The 26,733-nt window shown below is 35.1% G+C and overlaps 1 protein-coding gene across 1 annotated transcript in view; it reads left to right on the plus strand.

Annotated features, from left to right (window-relative positions):
* Positions 1–26,733, plus strand: part of NECAB1 (N-terminal EF-hand calcium binding protein 1) — a 721,255-nt gene that overhangs the window by 603,591 nt on the left and 90,931 nt on the right. Inside the window, exons 8-9 of the mRNA XM_053715189.1 lie at positions 4,516–4,592; positions 6,580–6,633. Coding sequence (XP_053571164.1) covers positions 4,516–4,592; positions 6,580–6,633 — 131 coding nt within the window. The remainder of the gene's footprint in view (positions 1–4,515; positions 4,593–6,579; positions 6,634–26,733) is intronic.

The raw sequence follows: 26,733 nt of genomic DNA on the forward strand, positions 1-26,733 counted from the left end.
TACTGTATATGTATATATAAGAGGCTTATGATATTATGTTTTTATTGGATCCATATATTAATTCTAAGTTTACAAAGTAACTTCATTACTTCTAGTATTTAGTCCACACATAATGTAATGCCTCCTTGTTATAGTTATAATTTTTATTGTGTAATACAAAAAAAGTTAGCATTCTAGATCGTTATTCCGTATATCATCCATATATTTTTCTACGAAGTATCACAAGTTCTTTTGCAATTATATTGTTTTCTCTCTTATTTTTACAAAAAATATAATGCAAACTTATTACGTATGTTTCTATGTACAACGCTTTATTGCTTTGTTTGTAATGTCATTGTTATATATGGTCAATAAAGAACAATGAAAATAGACCTTATCCTACTTAGAGCATTTGATATAATACAAAAATTGATTTTGTTAAAATAGAAAATCATGGAATATTTTAATTCCTTCCTTATAATTTCTTATCTGTAAGACTAAAATATTTATATTGATATTTTTTGTCAAGATGAGCAAGTGAATTACAACTTCATGAGTCCCTTTAGTTATAAAACTGGTAAATCCTAGCATTTTAAAGGCTAGGAATTATCATCACTTTAAACTGACAAATAATTATTTACATACCTTTTTCATTTGTGCAGACAGCTATTTGCAATATCTGGACTGTCTTTTTTTTAAGTGGGTTGGGATAACATTTCTTTCAATTATGTAAATGATGTTATTATATTTTGCCTTCAAGGGACAGTCAAGTCCAAAATAAATGTTTATGATTCAAATAGGGCATGTCATTTTAACCTCTTAAGGACATATGACAGATTTGTTCTGTCATAAAACAATTGAGCAAACTGAAAGCTGTGTCCTTAAAGGGTTAAACAACTTTGCAATTTACTTTTATCACCAATTTTGCTTTGTTCTCTTGGTAGTTGAAAGCTAAACCTAGGTAGGCTCATATACAAATGTCTTACCTTGACCTTGAAGGCCTCCTCTTATGTAAATGCATTTTGAAAGTGTTTCACCACTAGAGGGCGTTAGATAATGTGTGTCATATAGATAACATTGAGCTCACACACACGAAATTACCTAGGAGTAAGCACTGATTGGCTAAAATGCAAGTCTTTCAAAAGAACTGAAATAACGGGGCAGTCTGCAGAGGCTTAGATACAAGTTAATCATAGAGGTAAAAAGTGTATTATTATAGCTGTTTTAGTTATGCAAAACTGTGAAATGGGTAATAAAGGTATTATGTATCTTTTTAAACAACAAAAATTCTGGTGTTAACTGTCCCTTTAAAGATAAACTAGCAACCAAGACGTGGAGTGCTGGCTCAATGGTTCTAGATTAATTTGTTAGTCAGGAAGGAGGAACTATACTAAGAATTATGTACAAAATAAATAAGCAGTAAAACACAAACCATGTTAGTGTCATGAAAATTGAATTGTGTATAACTAATTTAGTAAAAAATCTAAAAAAAAAAAAAATATTGTGATATTGCACTACTATCACCTAAAATGTAACTAATACAGTGACTAAAATTAGGCATGATAGCTGTATTTCAATAAGTTGTTCCATTTTTGTTTATCTAATGGTTACAACGTTGTCTTATTCCTAGGGTGCAACAAATATGTGGGGATAGCAGTTTCCATTTTTCAGAGTTAAAATATATATAATATATATCCCTTAACTGACGTCTTTCAGGCGTACTTTTGAGAAAAATGTCCCCTCCATTGTAACTCTATAAATGTGTCTCTACTCACAGAGTGCCAGCCTTCGAAAAGAAATTCGGCATTCACATAAAGTCGTGATGAGAAGCCACTTTTTTTTGTTTGTGTGTGTTCATTTTCTGAGAGAGATGTCAGGAGTGTATTTGTTCTACAGTACATGTCTCTAAGGATAAGTGAACATATGTTGTATTCATACATCTCTAAAATTCACAGCATTTTAGGCCTTTTGCTACCATCTGGGTATATTAAGAATAGTACCAAGCAACACTGCTAAATTCAAGAGCATATTGAAATATAGCAAATTCAAAAATGGTATATATTGTCAGATTTTAGATAATTCTAAAAGTTGCTGGGTCTAAAAAATATGGCAGTGTTGAGAACTGTCTCCTAGGATACTAGAGAGTTCTGAAACCAATTGCTTTACAAAGCTAAGCCATAATCTTAGCTCTGAACTTAACCTTAAAGGGACACGAAAGAAAAAATGTGGATTCAGTCATGTCCCTTTAACCCTGGCCCTAGTAATATTTAAGCCATCCTGTTAGACTGCTCGGTAGGTTATGGATTCTGTTAACCTGTTCAGTCCAGTTGTGATGTTCTGATATATTAGCATTTTGTGTTCCTTTAAGGGACACTCAAGTCAAAATAAACTTTTATGATTCAGAAAGAACATGCAGTTGAAAGATACTTTCCAATATACTTCCATTATCAAATTTTGCACAGTCTTTTTATATTCACACTTTCTGGGGAACCAGATCATACTGAGCATGTGCACCAGTTCACAGGGTATTTGTATACTAGTCTGTGATTGGCTGGTGTCTGTCATGTGATACAGGGGGTTGGAAAATGGTAGAAAAAATAAATTTGTCAGAAAAAAAACAAACTACTGCTTTGAAATTCAGAGTTGGCGTTAAATCATTGTCTTTTTTTTTATTATGCACTTGTTAATTATGCATTTCTACTGCATTAATTGGTCCTTGAAGTCTTGTTAACTATGTTACAGCAGGAATCTGCAATGCGATAGTACTGAATTTGCAGGAAGATGCTCTCACTTATACATAAGCCAGAAATAAAAGCTCACGAATAACAATGCTCAACATAACCTATGTGCTTATTTCCAGACAAGAACAGATAGGAAAAGCTGATTTATAAAGTCAGTAAATTCCTTTTAATTACAAGATTTTTTTTGCAGTCTTGCAATCAATTAGTGGATACATTTGAACATGTTTTGAACGCATTAAAGGGATAGGAAAATCAAAAATGTTATTTTGTGATTCAGACAGAGCAGACCGTTTTTAAAAAGTTTCGATATATATTTGCTTAATTCCCATGATATTTTTAGTAGAAGAGATACATAGGAAGGCATAGTGCTGCCATCTAGTGTTCTTGCAAATGTATAACATTCTTACAAAACTGCTGCTATATAGTGCTCCAGAAATGAGCTGGCTCCTAAGAATTACGTCTCTGCTTTTCAACAAAAGATACCAAGAGAATGAAGAAAAATTGATAATAGAAGTAAATTAGAAAGTTGTGTAAAATAGCATGCTCTGTCTGAATCATGGGGGAAAAATAGTTCAGGTTTTATATTCTTTTTAACACCTATTTTGCAGCAACTATTTTTCAATAGCTAAACTCCACCCAATCAGCTAAACTCCACAAGCCAATCAGGGCTTGTTACTGGAGTAGACAAGTCTAGCCACATGCATTATTTTAAATATTCATTGTTTGCCCATTGCCACACAGCCAGCATTTTACCGCTATGGCCAAAATATTTAAGGTCCAGGTCAATGAAGATAATAGAGTAAATATAAAAATAAAGGCCATGATATGATGAAAATAGTTCTGTGTTCAAATCTAATTCTAATCAGTTGATTATCTGAAACCAGCCTTAGCAGGTTTAGTTTTTGAGTCATGTTGTATACTTATTTATGCAAATGTATACCAATTAGTATGGCGAGTGAATGTGCTGTCTATTGGCTCACGATTGGACTTGCTTCCAGATTATATAAACTGTTAACGAGACATGAAATACTATTTTTTCTTTCTTTATTCAGATAAAATATACATTTTTAGACAACATTCCATTTTACTTCTGTTATCAATAATGCTTCAGTCTTTTGGTATCCTTTATTGAAGGAACCTCAATGCAGTACTGGAAGCTAGCTGAACACATCTGTAAGCCAATTACTAGAGGAATAAATATGTGCAGGCGCTAATCAGCAGCTAGTCCCCTGCTGCTGAGCCTACCTGGGTATGCTTTTCAATAAAGGATATCAAGAGAATAACACAAATTAGATAAAATTGCATGCACTATCTGAATTATGAAAGAAACATTTTCGGCGTCATGTCCCTTTAAATTGTGCCAGTAAATGTTCCTGATATACATACTATTTGCCTTTCATCAAAACCCAATTGGTGCATATATCACCCAGAAATCTATGTTTAAATAAATGTCTAAACTAACAATGTGGGTGAGTGGAATGTATTTTGTTCTAACTAGAAGAATGTTGCATTATATTTCTAGTTAGTGGTTCTGTAGTACTGCAAAATTCTGTTTATATTTAACAGTTGTCAGCGTAGTTGAAATTATAAACAGCTATAGACATGAAATCTATTTCTTAAGCTTCATGCAAACAACATCCAAACACAAGTATTACATGAAAAACAAAACTAAGGGGCAAGTATTGTTTTGTCTTAACTCTATAGACATAGCTATATTGTAGACAAATGCAGAATTTCAACCAGATTCCTAGTAATTCAGAAATATTTTCTCTTCTATTATTTATCCTTCCCAAAGGCTTGTTAGAGGAAGATAACCAGTGGATGACCCAGATAAACAGACTCCAGAAACTGATTGACAGACTTGAAAAAAAGGTATAGTAACCTGTTTTTTTTTTTTTTTTTTTTTGTTCTTTACAATGTGCTTTTAATAAATATGCCAGCTAAATCAGAAAGCAAGTTTCTAAACCATTATGCAAAAATATATTTGAGAAAACCGGTTGAATGCTATGCAGAAGATACACAGTGTTCTATGTGGTGGCTGACACATTTCTGCAACTATTTATGGTATACATTTAAATATTTATTCTCAGAATTTTATCTGAAAGTTTTGAGACTGTGAAATGCAAGAGCCATAGAAGAATTGCATGTATTATAGGTGTTTTGTTAATGTTCTACCAAATTACGAATTCCAAATTTTTCAATTATTTTGTAACAGCACTCATCTGCAAAGTGCCAACTTCTTGAAATGCTACTCTATTAAAATTATATAAAAAGCAGATCACATACAATAAATAAGTCATGAGCGTGAGAACACATAAACACCTATATATTATTCATAACCTTTTTTTTTTTTTGCATCCTTAATTTATTGAAGCTTATTCTTGTGGTTGTGCAGTCATATGATTCTGTTAATTTTCTCCCATTTTAATTAATTTTGTTTTATATATTATTAAAGACATTTAAAAAACATGTACGTTGATGCCAGTGTTTTAGCCCTTGTTCAAAAGCCAGGAATTTCTGATTTCCCTTAAAGATTTTTTTTAGCATCGTCTGTGACATCATTAATCATATTGACATAATATCATAAATATACATGACATCACTCACACGCCATAACTGCTGGAATGAGACATTATATTATTCACTGTTACTCACATAGCACATCAAGCTCTGATTCATATTACTAGCATCATTGTAAATGTATCTACAATCTGAAAAAAATTATGTGAATTTCATGTATTTTTAATAAGATATGATGAAAACATCAAAAATAACATTGGCTCGATGTGTTTTAATTTAAAGGGACAGGTTACACCAGGATTTTTGTTTAAAAAGATAGATAAATCCCTTTATAACCCATTCCATAGTTTTGCAAATCCAACACAGTTATATAAATACACTTTTTACCTCTGTGATTACCTTGTATCTAAGCTTCTGCAAACTGCCTCCTTATTTCAGTTCTTTTGACAGACATCTATTTTAGCCAATCAGAGCTGGCTCACCTGAACTCCACGTGCGTGAGCACAGTGTTATCTATATGACACACATTACTAACACCCTCTAGTGGTGAAAAACTGTCAAAATGCCCTGAGAGAAGAGGCGGCCTTCAAGGGCTTAGAAATCAGCATAGGAACCTCCTAGGTTTAGCTTTCAAATAAGAATATCAAGAGAATAAAGCAAAATTGGTGTTAAAAGTAAATTGGAAAATTGCTTAAAATTGCATTCTCTATCTGAATCATGAAAGTTTATTTTGAACTAGACTGTCCCTTTAAAACTTTGCTTGTTACTTACTTTATGACAATGTTCTAGTTCATATGACTTTTAAAATAGTCTAGAATGTTGATAAATATAAAAAATATTATTTTACCAAGTCACTTCTATTTTTTTCAATATTGCAGAGATGTCCTAAATAAATTGACATACCAAATGTTCACCAAATTTGTGTTTACTTTTCAGAGTTCTATGCATTTATAAAATAAAAACATCAACATTATTATATTGTTGTGAAGTAGCTCCTTCGCCTTTATTTCTCATTTCAAATGGCTGTTTTTGCCTTTTGAAACTACCAGCTATATTGAAAATGTCAATACAGTGGTATATATGCAATATTTTAAATAAGGTAACTTATTGATTAAAGTAGTTTTAAACCCCCCATTCAATTCTTAATTAGCTCGAAAGAAACCTTTATGGTCCATGAACTATATATTTGTTTTCTTTTATATTTCATACCATTATGTACTCTAATTGGGAAAACCTCTAGGTGCAGATAGATGGGTGGACAATTGCTTTGTTCAGTTATAATTTTTTTGCACTTTCTTCTTTAAATACACACATATGTTTATCTTTTTTATTTTAAAAGGACCTTAAGTTGGAGCCCCTAGAAGAAGAGATTTTAGAAGGAAACACAACATCAGTAAGTCAATTATCAATGTTTTCCTGCAGAATGAAATAATCAGTAAAAAAAAATCCAAAATGTCACATTTCTTTTTTGATTTATACAGCAGTTCACAACCTTCAATTAACAAAGTAAAAACACCTTTTAGTAAACACATTATCAATAGAAAATTGAGTGAGTTTTTTTGTCACGCCTGTTCATTCCTAGACAGATTGATGTAACTTATTGATTCTTCCTTTAATGACAAAGTAGAGAAAACAAATGAAAGTCTTTTAGATGTCTTTAGAGAGTTTCAGGATCGAGGGAGGTGGCTGAAAGATATTAGTCACATGTATAAAGCAGCACATATTTTAAGAATAAGTATGTTTGATGTTGAAAACATATTTGATTTATTGTTTAAAGGCACATGATACCCAAATGTTGAAACACTTGCAAGTGATGCAGCACAACTATACAAAGCTGACTAGAAAATATCACCTAAACATCTCTATGTAAAAAAGAAAGATATTTTATCTCAAAATGTCCTAAGTATTCACACCACATTGTAAAGGACTTTAAGCAGCAAATCACTATGCCTGTCCTGGGACATGCAAGGGAGTGTGCCTCATGCATACTCATGTTATTTCCCTATTCACTTAAGGAAGTTTACTATGAAATCTCATGAGATCATAGTAAAAGAGTTCACGACCTCAGCACTGCTGATGCTGATTGGCTGCTGTTCATTTCTTCCTTTTTTCTTCTTCTTTTTTTACCTGCAGTTCGGCAGTAACTGAAGTATAACTTTCTTTCATGTAATTGGCAAGAGTCCATGAGCTAGTGATGTATGGGATATACAATCCTACCAGGAGGGGCAAAGTTTCCCAAACCTCAAAATGCTTATAAATATACCCCTCACCACACCCACAATTCAGTTTTACAAACTTTGCCTCCTATGGAGGTGGTGAAGTAAGTTTGTGCTAAGATTTCTACGTTGACATGCGTTTCTCAGCATTTTGAAGCCCGATTCCTCTCAGAGTACATCGAATGTTAGAGGGATGTGGAGAGTATTAACTATTGAATGCAATTATTTCCCTAACGGGGGTCTATTTCTTAGATTCTCTGTTATCGGTCGTAGAGATTCATCTCCTACCTCCCTTTTCAGATCAACGATATACTCTCATATACCATTACCTCTACTGATAACTGTTTCAGTACTGATTTGGCTATCTGCTATATGTGGATGGGTGTCTTTTTGGTAAGTACGTTTTTATTACTTAAGACACCTCAGCTATGGTTTGGCACTTTATGCATTTATATAAAGTTCTAAATATATGTATTGTACTTATATTTGCCATGAGTCAGGTTCATGTATTTCCTTTTTGCAGACTGTCAGTTTCATATTTGGGGAAAGTTAATATTAAGAAATATTTTTCTTACCTGGGGTTTAGTCTTTTTTTTTTCAATTGACTACTTTGTTTCAAATTCCGGGCTGACTTAGGCTCACGGGTGCGCCAAATGCTACACTTTATTGCGTCATTCTTGGCGCGAGAATTTTTTGGCGCGAAAGGCACGTCCGTTGACGCAAGTTTGTCATTTCTGGTGTTGTAATTGACGCAGAGGTTCACACAGGGTTGCGTCGTTAGTAACGCGAGTGTGTCATTTCCGGACATGGCGCCAAAAATTTTTTTCCAGTTACGTTGTGCGTCATACTTGCCGCTAATTTTTTTTCATTATTTATTTGCCCCATTGCTTCTGCCTCTTGCCTTTTTCTATGTCAGAGGGCTATGCTATTTGCATTTTTTTCCCATTCCTGAAACTGTCATATAAGGAAATTGACAAATTTTGCTTTATATGTTGTTTTTTATTTTACATTTTGCAAGATGTCTCAATCTGATCCTGCCTCACAAGTATCTGTTGGAACTTTGCTGCCTGATGTCGGTTCTTCTAAAGCTAAGTGCATTATATTTCCGAATGTCATTGTATGATAAACTTTTTACATGCAGATATTGTATCCATCAGTTAATAGTGCATTTTCTGTTGTTGTTCCTTCAACTTTTATTGAAATTTAAAGAATTTGTTTCTGATTCTATTCAGAAGGCTTTGTCTGCTATCTGCCTTCTAATTAATGATGAAATTTCAAATGACCGACAACATAATGAATTATCCTCTTCTGATGAGGATCTATCTGATTTAGAAGATCTTTCCTCAGATATTGACACTAACAGATCTACTTATTTATTTGAAATGAAGTATTTTCGTTCTTTGTTAAAGAAGTGTTAATTATTTTGGATATCATAGAAACTAGTCCTCTTGATATTAGAACTAGTAAATTCTGTTTTTAAAACTGCTGTGGTTGCTCCAGAGGCACTTATTTTATTCCTTCTTCAAGGTTTAAATTTTTTTATCCTTTTACCAGCCATTTCTATAGAGTTTTGGGAAAAGATCCTCAACTTGTAGGGGCTATTTCTACTCTTGCTGAATGTACCTCTATTCCTATGGAAGATAGTACTTAAGTTCTTTTATATAGGAGACTTGAATCTTATCTAAGGAAAGCTTATTTATATTCAGGTCGTCTCAGGCCTGCATTTTCTTTGGCTGATGTTGCAGCTGCATCAACTTTTTTGTTGGAGATTTAGCGCAACAAGAATTGGATTCTGATTTATCTAGTATTGTTCGCTTTCTGCAACATACTATTCAGTTCGGATGCCATTTTTTGATATCATCAAGATTGATGTCAGATCTATGTCTTTAGCTATTTTTAGCTACAAGAGTTTTGAGGCTTAAATCTTGGAATGCTGATATGACTTTTTAAGTCTAGATTGCTATCTCTTTCTTTCCAAGGTAATAAGAGGCCTAAAGGTAAATATAAAGCGTCTAATCATTTTCATTCTTTTTGTCAAATAAGGAACAAAAACCTAATCCTTCCCTATGGAAACTGTTTCCAATTGGAAACCTTCATTAAATGGAATAAATCCAACCCATTTAAGAAACAAAAAAGCCAGCCCCTAAGTCCGCATGAAGGTGCGACTCTCATTCCAGCTCAGCTGGTAGGGGGCAGATTAAAGTTTTTTTCAATAATGTTTTGGATAAATTCGGTCCAAATCAATGGTTTCAGAGTGTTGTATCTCAGGGGTTTCGAATAGGATTCTGAGTAAATCTTCCTGTGAGAAGATTTTTTTCTCTCACGTATCCCAGCAAATCCAGATGAAGCTCAGGCTTTCCTGAAGTGTGTTTCAGACCTGGAGTTTCAGGGGTAGTCATGCCAGTTCCTTTTCAGGGACAAGGTCTGGGGTTTTTATTCAAATCTATTCTTTGTCTCAAAGAAGGAAATTTCATTCAGACCAATTCTGGATCTGAAAATTTTGAATCGTTATGTAAAAGTACCAATTTTAAAATGGTGACTTTAAGGACTGTTCTGCCTTTTATTCAGCAAGGACATTTTAGGTCCATAATGGATTGCAGGATGTATACCTTCATATTCCGATTCATTCAGATCATTATCAGTTCCTGAGATTCTCTTTTCTAGACAAGCGTTACCAATTCGTTTCTTTTCCATTTTTGGATTAGCAACCACTCAAAGATTCTTTTTTAAAAAGGTTCTTGGTGACCTGCTTTATGGAAACCAGAGAGCAGGGTATTGCGGTGTTTCCTTATTTGGACGCTATTTTGGTACTAGCTCAGTCCTTCCATTCTGCAGAATTTCACACTAATCAACTAGTGTTGTTTCTTAGGAAACATGGTTGGAGGATCAATTTACCAAATTTTTCTTGAATCCTCAGACAAGGGTCACCTTTTTAGGTTTCCAGATAGATTCAGTGTCTATGACTCTGTCTCTAACAGACAAGAGACGTTTGAAAGTGGTTGCAGCCTGTCAGCACCTTCAGTCTCAGTCATTCCGTTCAGTGGTTATGTGCATGGAAAATTTAGGTCTCATGACTGCAGCATTGGACGCATTTCTTTTTGCTCGTTCTCACATGAGACCTCTCCAGCTTTGTTTGCTGAATCCATGGTGCAGGGATTATACTAAGATATCACAATTAATATCCTTAAATCCCAATGTTTGACACTCTCTGACGTGGTGGTAAATCACCAGTGTTTAGTTCAAGGGGCTTCTTTTTTCGGCTAACCTGGACTATTATCTCTACAGATGCAAGTCTTTCAGGTTGGGGAGCTGTTTGGGGATCTTTGACAGCACAAGGGGTTTGGAAATCTCAAGAGGCGAGATTACCAATCAATATTTTAGATCTCTGTGTTATTCTCAGAGCTCTTCAGTTTTGGCCTTTGATGAAGAGAGAACTGTTCATTTATTTTCAAACAGACAATATCACATACAGTGGCATTTGTCAATCAGCAGGGTGGGACTCACAGTCCACAAGCTATGAAGAAGTATCTCGGATACTTGCTTGGGCGGAATCCAGCTCCTATCTATTTTCTGCGGTGCATTTCCCAGGTATAGACATTGGGAGGCGGATTATTTCAGCCGTCAGACTTTACATCCTGGGGAGTGGTTCCTCCATCCAGATGTTTTTTCTCAGATTGTTCAAGATATGGTGTCTTCCACAGATAGATCTGATGGCCTCTCATCTAAACAAGAGACTTCCCAGATGCCTGTCCAGGTTCAGGGATTTACAGGCGGAAGCAGTGGGTGCAGTGACACTTCCTTGGTGTTATCAAAATGCTTATATTTTCCCGCCTTTAGTTCTTATTTCAAAAGTGATTCTCAGAATCATCATGGAACAATAGTTTGTGTTGCTGGTGGCTCCAGCATGGTTTCACAATTTTTGGTATGCGAGTCTTGTTCGGATGTCCAGCTGCCAACCTTGGCCACTTCCGTTAAGGCCAGACCTACTGTCTCAAGGTCCGTTTTTCCATCAGATTTTCAAATCCTTAAATTTGAAGGTATGGGAATTGATCGCTTAGTGCTAAGTCATAGAGGTTTCTCTGACTCAGGGATTAAGACTATGTTACAAGCTCGTAAATCTGTCTCTTGAAAGATTATCGAGTTTGGAAGACTTACATTTCATGGTGTTCTTCTCATAAATTCTCTTGCCATTCTTTTAGAGTTGCAAGAATTTTACAGTTTCTTCAAGATGGTTTTGATAAGATTTTATCTGCAAGTTCCTTGAGGGACAAATCTCTGCTCTGTTTTATTCACAGAAAGATTGCTAACTTCCTGATATTCACTGTTTTGTACAGGCTTTAGTTCGTATTTAAGCCTGTCATTAAATCATTCTCTCCTCCTTGGAGTCTTAATTTGGTTTGGAGGCTTTACAGGCTCCTCCATATTGAGCCTATGCTTTTATTGGACATTTAACTACTTTCTTGGAAAGTATTGTTCCTTTTGGCCATCTCTTCTGCTAAAAGAGTTTCTGAGCTATCTGTTCTTTCTTGTGAATCTCCTTTTCTGATTTTTCATCAGGATAAGGCGGTTTTGCGGACTTCATTTCATTTTTTCCTAAGGTTGTGAATTCTAACAACATTAGTAGAGAAATTGTTGTTCCTTCCTTGTGTCCTAATTCTAAGAATTCTTTGGAAAGATCCTTACATTCTTTGGATGTGGTGAGAACTTTGAAATATTATATTGAAGCTACTAAGATTTCAGGAAGACTTCTAATCTATTTGTTATATTTTCTGGTCCTAGGAAAGGTCAGAAAAACTTCTGCTATTTCCTTGGTTTGTTGATTAAAGCTTTTGATTCTTCAAGCTTATTGGAGTCGGGTTAGGCCCTGCTTCAGAGAATTACAGCTCATTCTACTAGATCAGTTGCCACTTTGAGGGCTTTTAAGAATGAAGCTTCAGTTGATCAAATTTGCAAGTGGCAATTTTGTCCTCTTTACATACATTTACTTAATTCTACCATTTAGATGTATTTGCTTCTTCAGAAGCAGTTTTTGGTAGAAATGTTCTTCAGGCAGCTGTTTCATTTTGATTCTTCTGCTGATGTTTTAAGTTTTTCTTTTCTTTATGAGAATAACTTATATTTTGGGTTGTGGATTATTTTTTCAGCATATGGCTGTTGTTTATTTGTATCCCTCCCTCTCTAATGACTCTTGCGTGGAGTTCCACATCTTGGGTATTTGATATCCCATACGTCACTAGCTCATGGACTCTTGACAATTACATGAAAGAAAACATAATTTATGTAAGAACTTACCTGATAAATTCATTTCTTTCATATTGGCAAGAGTCCACGAGGCCCACCCTTTTTATGGTGGTTATGATTTTTTTGTATAAAGCACAATTATTTCCAGATTCCTCTGTTGATGCTTTTTACTCCTTTCTTTATCACCCCACTACTTAGCTATTCGTTAAACTGAATTGTGGGTGTGGTGAGGGGTGTATTTATAGGCATTTTGAGGTTTGGGAAACTTTGCCCCTCCTGGTAGGATTGTATATCCCATACGTCACTAGCTCATGGACTCTTGCCAATATGAAAGAAATTAATTCATCAGGTAAGTTCTAACATAAATTATGTTTTTTACACAGCACTTACTCTGGTGAGCTGAGGAAATTGTGAGGTAAAATATCTTCCTTTTTATTTCCTGTCAACTTTTTAAAGTTATGCTGCATCACTTTCAAGTGATTTAGCATATAAGTATTATGTCCCTTTAAGTTAGATATCTTTATAAAAGCAGAAATCTTTGGGCTTGCCCAGTCTTTATCCCAACCATACATTATGGCCATCATTCATCAAACGTTTAGCCTTCATCCAAGCTCTACATCATTTCCTTTCTATATCTTTGTCTCAACCTAAATCCTGACACCACCACATCTCTATCTCTTTCCAAATTATGTTGATAGAATAATTATGTGTGTTGGTTCTTAGATCCAACATGCAAAAATAAGTGGAAGGATTTCCTCCATATATTATATTCTGGAACACTAAATCAGACATTTTATATATTCTGTACCATGAAAGCTGCACATAAGCTTTTTCTAAATCTTTCTAAATCCCAAAAGGATGTGATAATTAAATGCCTCATACATAAAAACATACTTTGTAAATACATGGATATTATTAAACAATTACTAAACTAGATGATTGGAGAGACCTATCACAAGTACCTTGTGTCATCCTATTGCATGAATGTAGAATGTAAAACATCCTAAATTCTCAATGTGATGAAACATTTTATTATTGCAGTAATGTTCACCTATAACTATCTATTTAACCCTAAGCAAAAGGGGTTAAACATACAGACAAGTTCAGCTCTGGAATGGAAATGTTCTGCCATTTTGACTTTTATATCCCTTTAAAGTGCAAAGTAAATTATTAATTGGAAAGTGACAAAGCAACTTACATCATAGAGTAGAGTGATTCTGAACTTAGGCAACAAGTATTTATATTTTTATTTTAACAGTCCTGTATCAGAGATCACACTGAAATGTGCTAAAATTGCAAAGATATTTGTATTTTATTTTTGTGCATGGTGTTTAGGAACATTTATATACCTCATGTGAACACCGGCCTAAACTAACTCTGTGGTCCTGATTAATGAAAGTGCCACAAGGCGGCGAGATATTAAAAAGGGATCCGAGAAAGCCGGTGAAATATTCAAAAGGGCTGACAGTGCTGTTTAAAGGCAGCATCGCAGAGAGGCGTTTTACTTTACATTTCATTGGATGGCAATGCGTCTCTGATACTGTCGATATATTCAGAGCAGCATCGTTAACTACATCGAAGGTGTAATGTAAATGATCCCTTTACACAGTACTGTATAGATATATATTAATATAGAAACCGTTTGCTACAGTGCGATTGCAATATTGTAAGTAAAACACAATATTGCAGTATTATGAAATATGAATAGTACGAACTTGCAATGACATTCTTAAAGTAACTAAAAAAACACACCTAAGGACACAGGTGGGCCGGGACCACTACGCTATCGGAAAAAAACACCCAGGGCGGGAGGGAAGGGAGGAGGGAGAGGGGGCTGAATGAGGTAGGGGGCAGCTACACTACAGAAAAAATGTGTTTGTTTTTTTAATTTTATAAACAAAAGTTAGCAAATTTGGGAAAACTAGGTACTGGCAGAGAGCTGCCAATACCTAAGATGGCAGCTAATAGGTAGAGGGGGAGCGTTAGAGAACTGTTTGGGGGATCAGAGAGGTTGGGGTGTAAGGGGGATCTCACACTGCAGAAAATATATATAAAAAAATCTATATTAAAAAAAAGCCTTTTATTTTCAAACTGGCAGATTTTCTGCCAGTACTTAAGATGGGGTGACCATTGGGGGTGGTGGAGGGAAGAGAGCAAGGGGATCCCAGAGAAGCATTTACAACCATTTGTGCCATGACTGCACAAGCTGTTTGTAAATAAATTCAGTGAGAAACCTAAAGTTTGTAAAAAAGTTAACAATTTATTTTTATTTGTTAGCATTTATATATATATATAAAATAGGTAAATATAAAAAAGGCTCTATTTCTGTTTATTTGTAATGATGCTAAAAATGCTCTGGTCTTTTGGGGAAGTTTTAGTCTGAAATGTCCGTTCCTTAATGGGCTAAAGACAGCCCCCCCACACACACACACACACACACTGCCACCTACATTGCAGCTCAGTAGTAATGTTGTGCCAGACTTTTGCTGAAGTTGCAATCCCCATTATAGCCTATGAAAGAGACATCGCCAGTCATCAGCACAACGAGGTTCAATGCACTTTTTTAGAATATATCGACAGACTGACGGACTGTGATCCTGGCGAACCCAAACACAAGCAATTTCTCGTTGGTCTGACGTTTTCAGTATTGGGGCCTGTGTGAGATACAGACAGCCCAGCATGAGATTTAGTTTCATGCACAGTTGTCTAATTATTGTGCTTTATAATAATTGTATTTAAGCAATCATTTTTGTACGTTTGTTTCCTAATGATTTCTCTTTTGATTTGCTGGCATAAATGTTCAGGCTTAACACTTCTTTGGAAAGCACACAGGGCACCACCTTCTCTGAAGTTTTGCATTGCCCCTTCAAATTTAAGCTATAATACATTTGTTTTATATTGATGTCATATGAATTTGAGAATACTTGCAAGAAACAGGTCTTCAAAAGCAGTGAGTAAGCTGCTAAGTTTAAGCCCTTTAGTATGTTAGGGTTTATGATAACTTTTCATCTTGAATAGAATGTAAAGAAGGGTGTTAAGTCTTTCTGCATAATGTACTGCTTTGGGGTGGGCAAGTGGGCAAATTGAGAAAAAAAAAATGTCTCTCTCTCTCTCCCCCCTCTACCTGGACATGATGATACTCGCCAGCATGGAGAGAAATCACACACAATCTTTGTTTCTTTTAGTATTATATTGCAATATGTGTCTTTCCTTTACATCCAGATCTGTGCATACCTAGATAAACAGCTCTAAAGATACAATTTTTTCTAAAATTCTTTGAGGGTCTTTGCCACACTGACGAGGCTTCTTAGGTGATCTCACCAGACCAGAGCATTTCAGACCATTGAACCCTGGTATTTTCTTTGTCCTATACACAGTGAACCGGCTGATCAATGTATAACAGGAGATTGTAAAATGTTGAATGGACATAAAAGTCAAATTCGACATTTACAGTAGTGTAGTTTAAACCTGACAAGTTGCATTTTTTCACTACACATTAATATATATATATATATATATATATATATGCAATAATCTAGAAAAACAAGCGCAAAAAAACACCTTCCATAGTGCAAATCAATTTAATACATTAAAAGATGATAAAAAAGTACAAACAGCCTACTCACAAGTGTAACACCAATCTAATGAGGTAAATACAGACAGATGGATCTCAAAGTGTCCCCACTTATAAACGATCTTTGATTCCAGTGCTGTCAAAGGGTCTCCTGTCAAAGGGTCTCCTTACTCCCTGTAGCACTTATCAAGCCTCTGATGAAGCGGATGTTTCCGTGAAACGCGTAAGGCCACGCCCACCTTACTTCACTTGTGAACTGCACGCTGAGAGGAGACCTGTGCACATTGCAGCTACTCCCGGCGTTTTTTATCAGCTCTGGATAGAGCAGTTAGAGCGGTTCGTTTAAACTGCCATCAGCGAAATTGAATTTACAGCAAAAAGTGGACCAGTATTGTTGATAAGTGCTACAGGGAATTCGACCAGACTTGGAGAAAGGAGACCCTTTGACAGCACTGGAATCAAAGATCGTTTATAAGTGGGGACACTTTGAGATCCATCTGTTTGTACTTACCTCATTAGATTGGGGTTACACTTGTGAGTAGGAAATACCTTAAGCTGTTTGTACTTTTTTATCATCTTTTAATGCATTTAATTAATTTGGACTATGGAAGGTGTTTTTTTGCGCTTGTTTTTCTAGATTATTGCAGCTGTACCATTGTACTCAAATTGAACCTTGAGTTGTTTTGTGACGAGCAGCAGTGAACATCATTCCAGAATTTCTTTCTATTTCGCCACCAGAAGGATAAGACTTTTTGAATTAATTTACAATTCATATTGTGATAAGTATGTGACTATTTTTCAACTAATATTTGCTATTCTATTCAGTGAATGAATTATTAATTTATTCTATAGTAATTAAATTGCCTATTATCATTATAAGAATATATCTTCTACATTTCAAACTTTATTGTGAGTGTGCACAACTCTGGTATACAGTGGTGATACTCACTTTGTTGTATTCACCACTGTTACATAGTGTTTATATATATATATATATATAGTCTTGTGTATGTACATTTTAAATCTTGATTTTTAATAAATTTAAATGGTAAACCTTCACTCTCTCCTGTTTACAACAATGAAGGCTCATTGATCTAAAGCTCTCTAGGCTTGTAAGATTCTATAAGAAATCTAGCTACAATTAAGCACTTTATTTGTAATTTTTTTCTGATAAATTTCAGTTACATTTTCCTTCTCAGTGCATCGTGTGACAGCCAACAGCCAATCACAAAATACATATATGAAAGTTCTGTGAATTTTTGCACATGCTTAGTAGGAGTTGGTGCTGCAGAAAGTGTACATATAAAAAATTGTGAACATTTAGATAATGGAAGTGAATTCCACATAGTTTTTGAATGCACAGTGTAGATTTATTACCTTTAATAGTTTTTTTTCCTGCATAATTTCAATATGAATTTGAATTTTTCCATGAAATAAGATTTTTGATGAATAGTTTTATTATTTTTATGTTAAATATATTTTTTTTTGCTTTGTATTTTTATTTCATTATTTCATGTATTCGTTTAATATACTTTTAAAAAATTATATTACAATGTATGGCTTGCCTTCACATATTTAAAGGAACACTAAATTAAAAATTAAACTTTTATGATTCAGATAAAGCACACAATTTTCAAAACTTTCCAGTTACATAGTAGATGAGGTTGAAAGAAGACAGAAGTCTATTAAGTAAAATTATCACCAAGTCATAACATTTTACAAAGATCCTTGCTGTGCTCTAGATGGCTGTGCCTCTCCATATGAGGGTATGTCTGAAACCTGCATGAAACCAGCTGTATAGGTGAAGTTTGCTCAAAATTCACAATACACTTATTTAACGGACAGAAAAGTAATATAAACTAAACTAAAGGCAAAATCAAGTTAAATTGTAGTGAAAAAATTTCAGTTAAATTTGTAATTGATGCAAACTGAGCCTTATAGTCATTATATATATTATATATATTATAGTCAGTTTTTCTAGTTCATGGATTTGTATTTATTTATTCATTTTTAAAAACACATGTTCCTGTCCAGAATAAGTGTTAAACTTGTAAACACATGATCTCCAAAGAAAATATATCCTTATCAGCCAGGATTAGAAGGAAGAACAAAACCAGTAATTAGATTACGATAAGCAGTTTATCTTGGGTGTATACGCATATCTAAAATAGTGAGCGTAGTTGAAAGTAATTGTGTTCACACGAGCGCAATTGAATTTAACAAATTTAACATGCTTTGGGATAGTGCGACCTCAGAGCTCTGGTTAACTGTTAAACTCAATTAAAAGTTGCACGAAACACATCAAAAATACATTAAAAAGTATGGTTACACTCATAATAACACTATCTGATAAAAAATATTTTAAAAACTTATAAGGGCTCAAAGACATGAGTTCTCAGGTGTTAGAAAAAAGGTAGGCAAAGGGTTTAACATAGAGATGCATACATACATACACACACATGTCTAAATATGTATTTATATGTATGTGTGTATTTATTCATATATATAAATATATATATGTTTGTATGTATATACATATGTATTTACAGACATATATACACATATAAACACATAAAAACATATAAGCACATATAGACATATCTATAAGTGCATTGGAGCCATTTGCAGCCAAGTAGCTGAAAACATGTAAATTCATATTTAAAGGGACATGAAACCCCAAATTGTTCTTTCATGATTTAGATAGAGAATACAATTTTAAACAACTTTCCAATTTACTTCTATTATTTAATTTGCTTCCTTCTCTTGTTATCCTTTGCTGAAAGGTTTATCTAGGCAAGCTCAGGAGCAGCAGAAAACCTAGGTTCTAGCTGTTGATTGGCTGTTGAATATCTATGTATTTTTTAATAAATATTCCTCTATATATATATATATATATATATATATATATATATAGTACCAAAAAACATGATATATGTAAAAATATTTATTTATGAATAAATAGAACATATTCTTCTATGTGAAAAACTTTGGAATGTGAAATATTCATATTTTTATGTCGGGTTAGCACACTTGAGAAAATGCGATCGGGTTTGTGCACGAGTAGGGTATTATTTCCCCCCCCCCACTTTTCATGCATTGACTTCTGTGGGGGAATACGTTAACGCAGTCGTGATATTCTAACCAGATTTTTCTGCTTTTTACTTTCAACTTGTAATATGCTCAGTACCGTTGTCTGGAAAAAAAAATTACTTCTGACCAGTGTCAATTTTGACTGCAAATTTCGATTTAGTCATAGGGGCCGATGTATTACAGTGCGGAACGGACATGATACGCTACATTGTAAACGCTGTCGGAATTTATTATTGCACAAGCAGTTCTTGTAAACGGCTTATGCAATGTCGCCTTCTGTAGATTCGCCGCAAGCAGGGGGTGTCAATCAGATCGGGCGGATTAAAGACCACAGCCTCAGAGGCAGCGGACAAGTGTTGGAGTAGTGGTCTTTATATACTCAAAGAGTAAACATCTAATAATCTGTTATTATTTATGGTATTAAGGTTTAAACATGCAAAACAGACACAGATTTAGCCGTTGTGATATATAACGTCTATATTAAACTTACAATTAAATAAAACCAAGTTTCATAAACAAACAGAAGTACAACTTTAAAATATAAAAAAACTAAACTGTATTGGCTGTAACGCCATTGCACATATTACAGAATATAAAAACTTTAAGAGTTCTCTGTTAATAATTAAAACAAGTATCAAGTAACTCAACACAACAAAAAGTTTCTGCAGCTTTCACAGGCACAGCATAACTTAAACCCATACTCGTCGGTTATGCTTATTTCTATAGGAACAATCAATTGATTAAAATTTTTCATCAACGAAATTAACACTGCTCTAGAACTTCGAAACTCATAATATACTCCTGGAGTAAAAGTTTATTAACCTGTTTTTATATATGGTATTAAGGTTTGAACATGCAATACAGATTTAACAGATTTAACTATTGTGGTATGCAGTGGCATGCAGTGGCGTCACTAGGGGGTGCGGGCCGCACACGGGTGACACCCTCCAGGGGGTGACACCACCAGAAAAGATTTTTTTTAATTTTTTTTTAATTTGATTGAAATTCAAAGAAATACAATGTAGAGATGAATAATGTTTTTTATTAGAGGGGCCAGCATTTGTGAACATTAGTGAGACTGGGAAAATTGTAGACACTTAATTTTTTTGCCCCTTGAGCCAGCGCTGCAATTTCCACAAATAGTTTTCCCGGCTGCTTTTGCTTGTTTGTACTTTGCTCCTCCCCTGCCCAATTTCACTATGAATGTTGTGGGCGTGCCGTGGGGCTTGCGAAAGTTGCGCTGCTAGCCTAAACCTGCCTGCCTATCTGTCCTCACTGCTCAGTGACGTGTGGAGCAGTGGAGTCACTCACTGCTGTGCTGTCTCTCTAAACGGAACTGGGAAATTGTGAGGGGGATGCCTGGCACCTGACCGCATGGCTGTCTGACACTGTCTCTAAAGTGAAGGAGCCATGTATGATGCCCACCAGACCGGTACGGTTACGGTACACTAAGTGCACACTGAAGAGGTAGGAGGGGAGGGTGGGCGTGGGTCTGGAGGTGGGCAGAGTGCAGAGGTCAATGGCCATAAGAAGCGGTAGGCACGCGGCCCGGGGCTGTGCACTGACAGACTTGGAACAGAGTCAGAGAGCAGAATTTTCATAGTTTGCACGCCTAAACCTTTTCTTTAGTGATTTATTTTTAGAGTGCTCTGTTTATCTTTCATTTGATGTGCTGCTGAGCCAGGGAGCAGCTCTAGTCATGAGCATTATAATTAATGCAGTGCAGTTTACATATTTTGTATGTGTGTGTGTCTGAGTGTTTTTGTGTGTTTTTGTGTGTGTGCCTGAGTGTTTTTGTGTGTGTGCCTAAGTGTTTCTGTGTGTGTGCCTAAGTGTTTCTGTGTGTATGTCTCAGAGTTTTTGTGTGTGTGTCTGAGTGTTTTTGTGTGTGCCTGAGTGTTTTTGTGTAACTGTCTGAGTGTGTTTCCAAGTGTTTGTGTGTGCATCTGAGTGTGGTTTTAAGTGTGTCTGAGTGTTTGTGTGTGTGCCTGTGTTTTTGTGTTTGTGTTTGTCTGCTTTCTGGGGGAGGGGGGGGTTACACCATAACTTACCGCACCAGGTGACACCAACCTTAGTGACGCCACTGGGGGTATATAACATGTCTTTATTTATCTTAAAATTAAATAAAACCAAGTTTAGTAAATAAACAAGAATATAGCCTTGCTTTTTTCTTCTTCAAAAGAGCAGTAATAAGATATAGATTGATCGATTATAAAACCTTGCATAAAGTGTTAATTTTGACTGCACATTTTGATTTTGTTTTAGTCATAGTCTTTTGACTAAAATATAATTTTGATTTAGTTTTAGTCATAGAGGCCTATCTATCAAGCCGTCAACTTTCTTGCATTCTACGGCACCAATAGGATCGCCTAATATCGCCTAACATCGCGGCTGCAGACCTGAATACGATCTCCAAATTTATAAAAAAAAGCCGGCAAAAAAAACACGCACCAAGTATGGGGCGATGAGCAGCGGACTGTTGTTAACTAGCACTCATCAATCTCGCTGCTATTCGGCTTTTTACCAACTTTATTTATACCCTGTCACTAAACACCGCCACTATACTAAAATGTTTAACCCTTATCCCGCTGCTCTCGGACCCTGCCGCAACTAAATAAAAGTATTAACCCCTATCCCGGACCCTGCCACAACTAAATAAAAGTATTAACCCCTATCCCGCTGCTCCCAAACCCCACCACAACTAAATTAAAGTATTAACCCCTATCCCGCCGCTCCCGGACCCCACCGCAACTAAATAAAAGTATTAACCCCTAAACCCCTGGCCTCCCACATCACTACCACTAACTAAACCTATTAACCCCTAAACCGCCAGCCCCCACATTGCCATAAACTAAATTAAGCTTTTTTACCCCGTAACCTAACAACCCGCTAACTTTACATTAAAATGACAACATCCCTATCTTATAATAAATTTAAGCTTACCTTTAGAATTAAAATAAACGATATTAAACTATTAATTAACCTACCCTAACTATTATCCTACAATTAAATTAAACTATATTAAAATTTTAATTAACCTACCCTATTATACTAAAAATACATTAAACTACCAATTAAATTAACTATATTACATATTTAGAAACCTAACCCTACTCAAATTATTTAAATCTACAATTAAAAATTTCTAAATTACAAAAAAAAACACAAAGTTACAAAAAATAAAAAACCACAGTATCAAAAATAAAAAAATTACACCTAATCTAAAATAAAAAAGCCCCCCCCCCCCAAAAAATAAAAAATACCCTAGCCTATAATAAACTACCATTGGCTCTTAAAAGGGCCTTTTGAGGGGCATTGCCCCAAAGAAATCGGCTCTTTTACCTGTTAAAAAAAAAAATACAAACACCCCCCAACAGTAAAACCCACCACCCACACAACCAACCCCCCCAAATAAAAACCCTATCTAAAAAACCTAAGCTCTGCCCTGTTTACGGCAGAGACCTTATTGAAGAGGAGCTCCTCGTCGGATGTCTTCAGGATGGACCTGCTCCGCGCCGGATGTCTTCAGGATGGACCTGCTCCTCACTAGATGGATGAAGATAGAAGAGGCCGCATGGATGAAGACTTCGCCGGCTGGATGAAGATGGAAGAGGCTGTCCGGATGAAGACTTCTTGCCGGATGGATGGATCCTTCAAGCGGAACTTCAAAAACTGTAATTCGGGGGTTAGTGTTAGGTTTTTTTAAGGTTTTTTATTGGGTGGGTTTTATTTTTAGAGTAGGGTCTGGGCAGTAAAAGAGCTAAATGCCCTTTTAAGGGCAATGCCCATACAAATGCCCTTTTCAGGGCAATGGGGACTTAGTTTTTTTAGATAGGGTTTTTATTTGGGGGGTTTGGTTGTGTGGGTGGTGGGTTTTACTGTTGGGGGGGGTTGTATTTTTTTTACAGGTAAAAGCTGATTTCTTCGGGGCGATGACCCGCAAAAAGCCCTTTTATTGGTATTGGTAGTTTATTGTAGGCTAGGTTTTTTCTATTTGGGGGGGCTTTTTTTATTTTTATAGGGCTATTTGATTAGGTGTAATTTTTTGTAACTTAGTGTTTTTTATTTTTTGTAACTTAGTGTTTATTTTTTTTTTGTAATTTAGAAATTTTTAATTGTAGATTTAAATAATTTGAGTAGGGTTAGGTTTTTAAATATGTAATATAGTTAATATAGTATTTAATTGGTAGTTTAATATATTTTTAGTATAATAGTTAGGGTAGGTTAATTAATAGTTTAATATAGTTTAATTTAATTGTAGGATAATAGTTAGGGTAGGTTAATTAATAGTTTATTATAGTTTATTTTAATTCTAAAGGTAAGTTTAAATTTATTATAAGATAGGGATGTTGTAATTTTAATGTAAAGTTAGCGGGTTGTTAGGTTAAGGGGTTAATAGCTTAATTTAGTTTTTGGTGATGTGGGGGGCTGTGATGTGGGAGGCCAGGGGTTTAGGGGTTAATACTTTTATTTAGTGGTGGTGGGGTCCGGGAGCAACGGGATAGGGGTTAATACATTTTAGTTAGTGGCGGTGATGTCGGGCGGCAGATTAGGGGTGTTTAGAACGGGTTTTCTACCATAGAAATAAATGGGATATCTAGCAGCATCGAACATAAGCTTTTGCTGCTTTCCAGGGTGGCGGATTGAAAAACAGGTACGCTGGGCAGGAATAGCCGGGAGCGTACCGGTTATTTGATAACTTTGAAAAAGTGTCAAATAGTGCCGAATGTGTATTCGGAACATCTGTAATGACTTAAGCATCGATCTGTATCGGATTGAGACCGGCGGATCGTATGTTACGTCACAGATTTCAAATTTTGCCAGTCTGTAGGCTTTGATAACTAGGTTGAATCAAGCTTGCCAACAATTATGCTGCGGAATTCCAGCGTATTTCAGGTTGACGGCTTGATAAATATCCCATAGTCATTTTAGTTTTAGCCGTACATTAATCATCAGAATTGTTTTAGTTTTAGTCGACAACGACGAAATTAACACTGCTTCTGATGGAGTTAGCGTGCAAGCAGAAGCGATAAATAGCGCTCCAATCGTAATCTAGCCCGAAATCTTTTAGTCAACATTTATTTTCAGCCAAAACATATATTTGATAATTTCCTTGATCTCATCAGTTAAACAAATAACAAATGTGCACGGAAGAGTTACTGTTGCCAGCTTTTCAGATACCTATGCTGAGACAAAAATAAGCAGCCATTGGGAATGGAAAACATAATACAAAAAATAATACATTGTTTTATCCTATATAGAAGGTAACTTCTTGTTCAACCCTGTAAATAGCACATTTTATTTTGTTCCTTATCTGTATGAAATAAAACATAGAAACAAATAAATACAATAAATGAAATGGTTATAAGTTTAGCTGCTTTGTTTAAGACAGATTACAGCAACAATCTTTGTAAATGTATTTAAGATATTGAAGTCCATGTGATACAAATGATTACTGTAAAGTTTTAGCAATGTATTCTGAATTAAACATGTTCTGGACTTATATTTGTATGATGATGATAGGTCTAGCAGATGATTTGTCACCTTCTTGTGTGAGGTCTCCTTCATTATATCTGCATTTTGATCAAGTAGGGATATTATTGTGTACTCCTTTGTGCAGTTTATGGATTGTTTTTTTCTGCAAGTATATTAACTTTTAAAGGAAAAGTTAGCCGATAGGCATTCATTGGCACATTAATTCAGTTTTACTTTACTTACCAGATGGATTGAGAGTTGTAGCAACCTCCTTACCTACCCCTGCAGAAGGCGGCTGATGAATTTATGAAAATGTAACATAGTCACTAAACTCCATGTTGACACACTAGACACCTAATATTAAAGGGACATAAAACAGGTTGAGATCTGTGCATATCCTAAAAGGGCTAATTAAAAATAGTTTGCAAAAAAATGTTTTTAAAAAATTGCTGGCAAGTATTTTTTATTTTTTTTCAAAAATAAGCTAAATTAATTAGATAGCTAAGCTGCCTGGAGCAGCCAACTCCACCCCCATATCAGTATTTAGACACAGGCATTGTATTTCAACTGAGTTCACAGCTTCTAGGCATGCTCCAGCAGATAATCCCTATGCATTTTTGCATTCTACCAAAACAACAATAGATATAGATACAGCCATAGAAGGAAATGTGTGGGAGAGCTTTACAATTCAGAAACTAAAAATAAAGGGTTAATGGCGAGGCACTGCAGTATAAATTTGCAGGTAAAGTAATTAAAGTACATAATATTATATTTTGTCTCTATTCAAACTTGTTTTATGTCCCTTTAACCATGGTTATTGACCTACCGTGTAACATTAGACCAGTTAACAACATTTTAGAATATTTGAGAACACCATTTATCATTGCTACATATTAATCAAAGCATGAACCATTATGTCTCTTTTAGAGAGTATGTGAGGTGTATTAGACTTTTGATTTTAAAGCTGATATGTTTTATATCATGATCCTTCTGTTTTGAGCTACTTGGCATATTTTATTTTGCTTTTTGAGGGTTCATGCTACTGTTTACGGCATTTCTTCTCCACAGATTATTTTCTGATTAACTACAAGCTTCTATATGTAGAATTCCTTGTGGAACCTTTCATCATCATGGCCTCTGATAATCTCCTCCCATGAAGACAATCAACCAATTTTGAGAATGACATAGCTTTCAATTTAAAAAAAGCCTCTATTGGTGCTAATTATGCAGTTAACTATTTTGCTTTGACAGTGCAAATATATGATAACAATATTTTTTCATAATGTCTAAACACAAAATCTCAACATTTAAACATGTTGTTGGATTTGGAATGTGAAGATTAGAAAAGTATTTTCTCATTGATTAGAATGTGTTTTGTGAGGGTTCTCAATATAAAAGTAATAGTAAAATCCAAACCAAACATTTATGGTTTAGATATACAGTGGGGCAAAAAAGTATTTAGTCAGCCACCAATTGTGCAAGTTCTCCCACTTAAGAAGATGAGAGAGGCCTGTAATTTTCATCATAGGTCTACCTCAACTATGAGAGACAAAATGTGGAAACAAATCCAGAGACAATCACATTGTCTGACTTGGAAATAATTTATTTACATATTATGGTGGAAAATAAGTATTTGGTCACCTACAAACAAGCAAGATTTCTGGCTCTCACAGACCTGTATCTTCTTCTTTAAGAGGCTCCTCTGTCCTCCACTCATTACCTGTATTAATGACACCTGTTTGAAATTGTTATCAGTATAAAAGACACCTGTCCACAACCTCAAACAGTCACACTCCAAACTCCACTATGGTAAATACCAAAGAGCTGTCGAAGGACACCAGAAACAAAATTGTAGACCTGCACCTGGCTGGGAAGACTGAATCTGCAATAGGCAAGC

This window comes from Bombina bombina, chromosome 5 (assembly GCF_027579735.1).
Source record: "Bombina bombina isolate aBomBom1 chromosome 5, aBomBom1.pri, whole genome shotgun sequence".
NCBI classification, from domain to species: domain Eukaryota; kingdom Metazoa; phylum Chordata; class Amphibia; order Anura; family Bombinatoridae; genus Bombina; species Bombina bombina.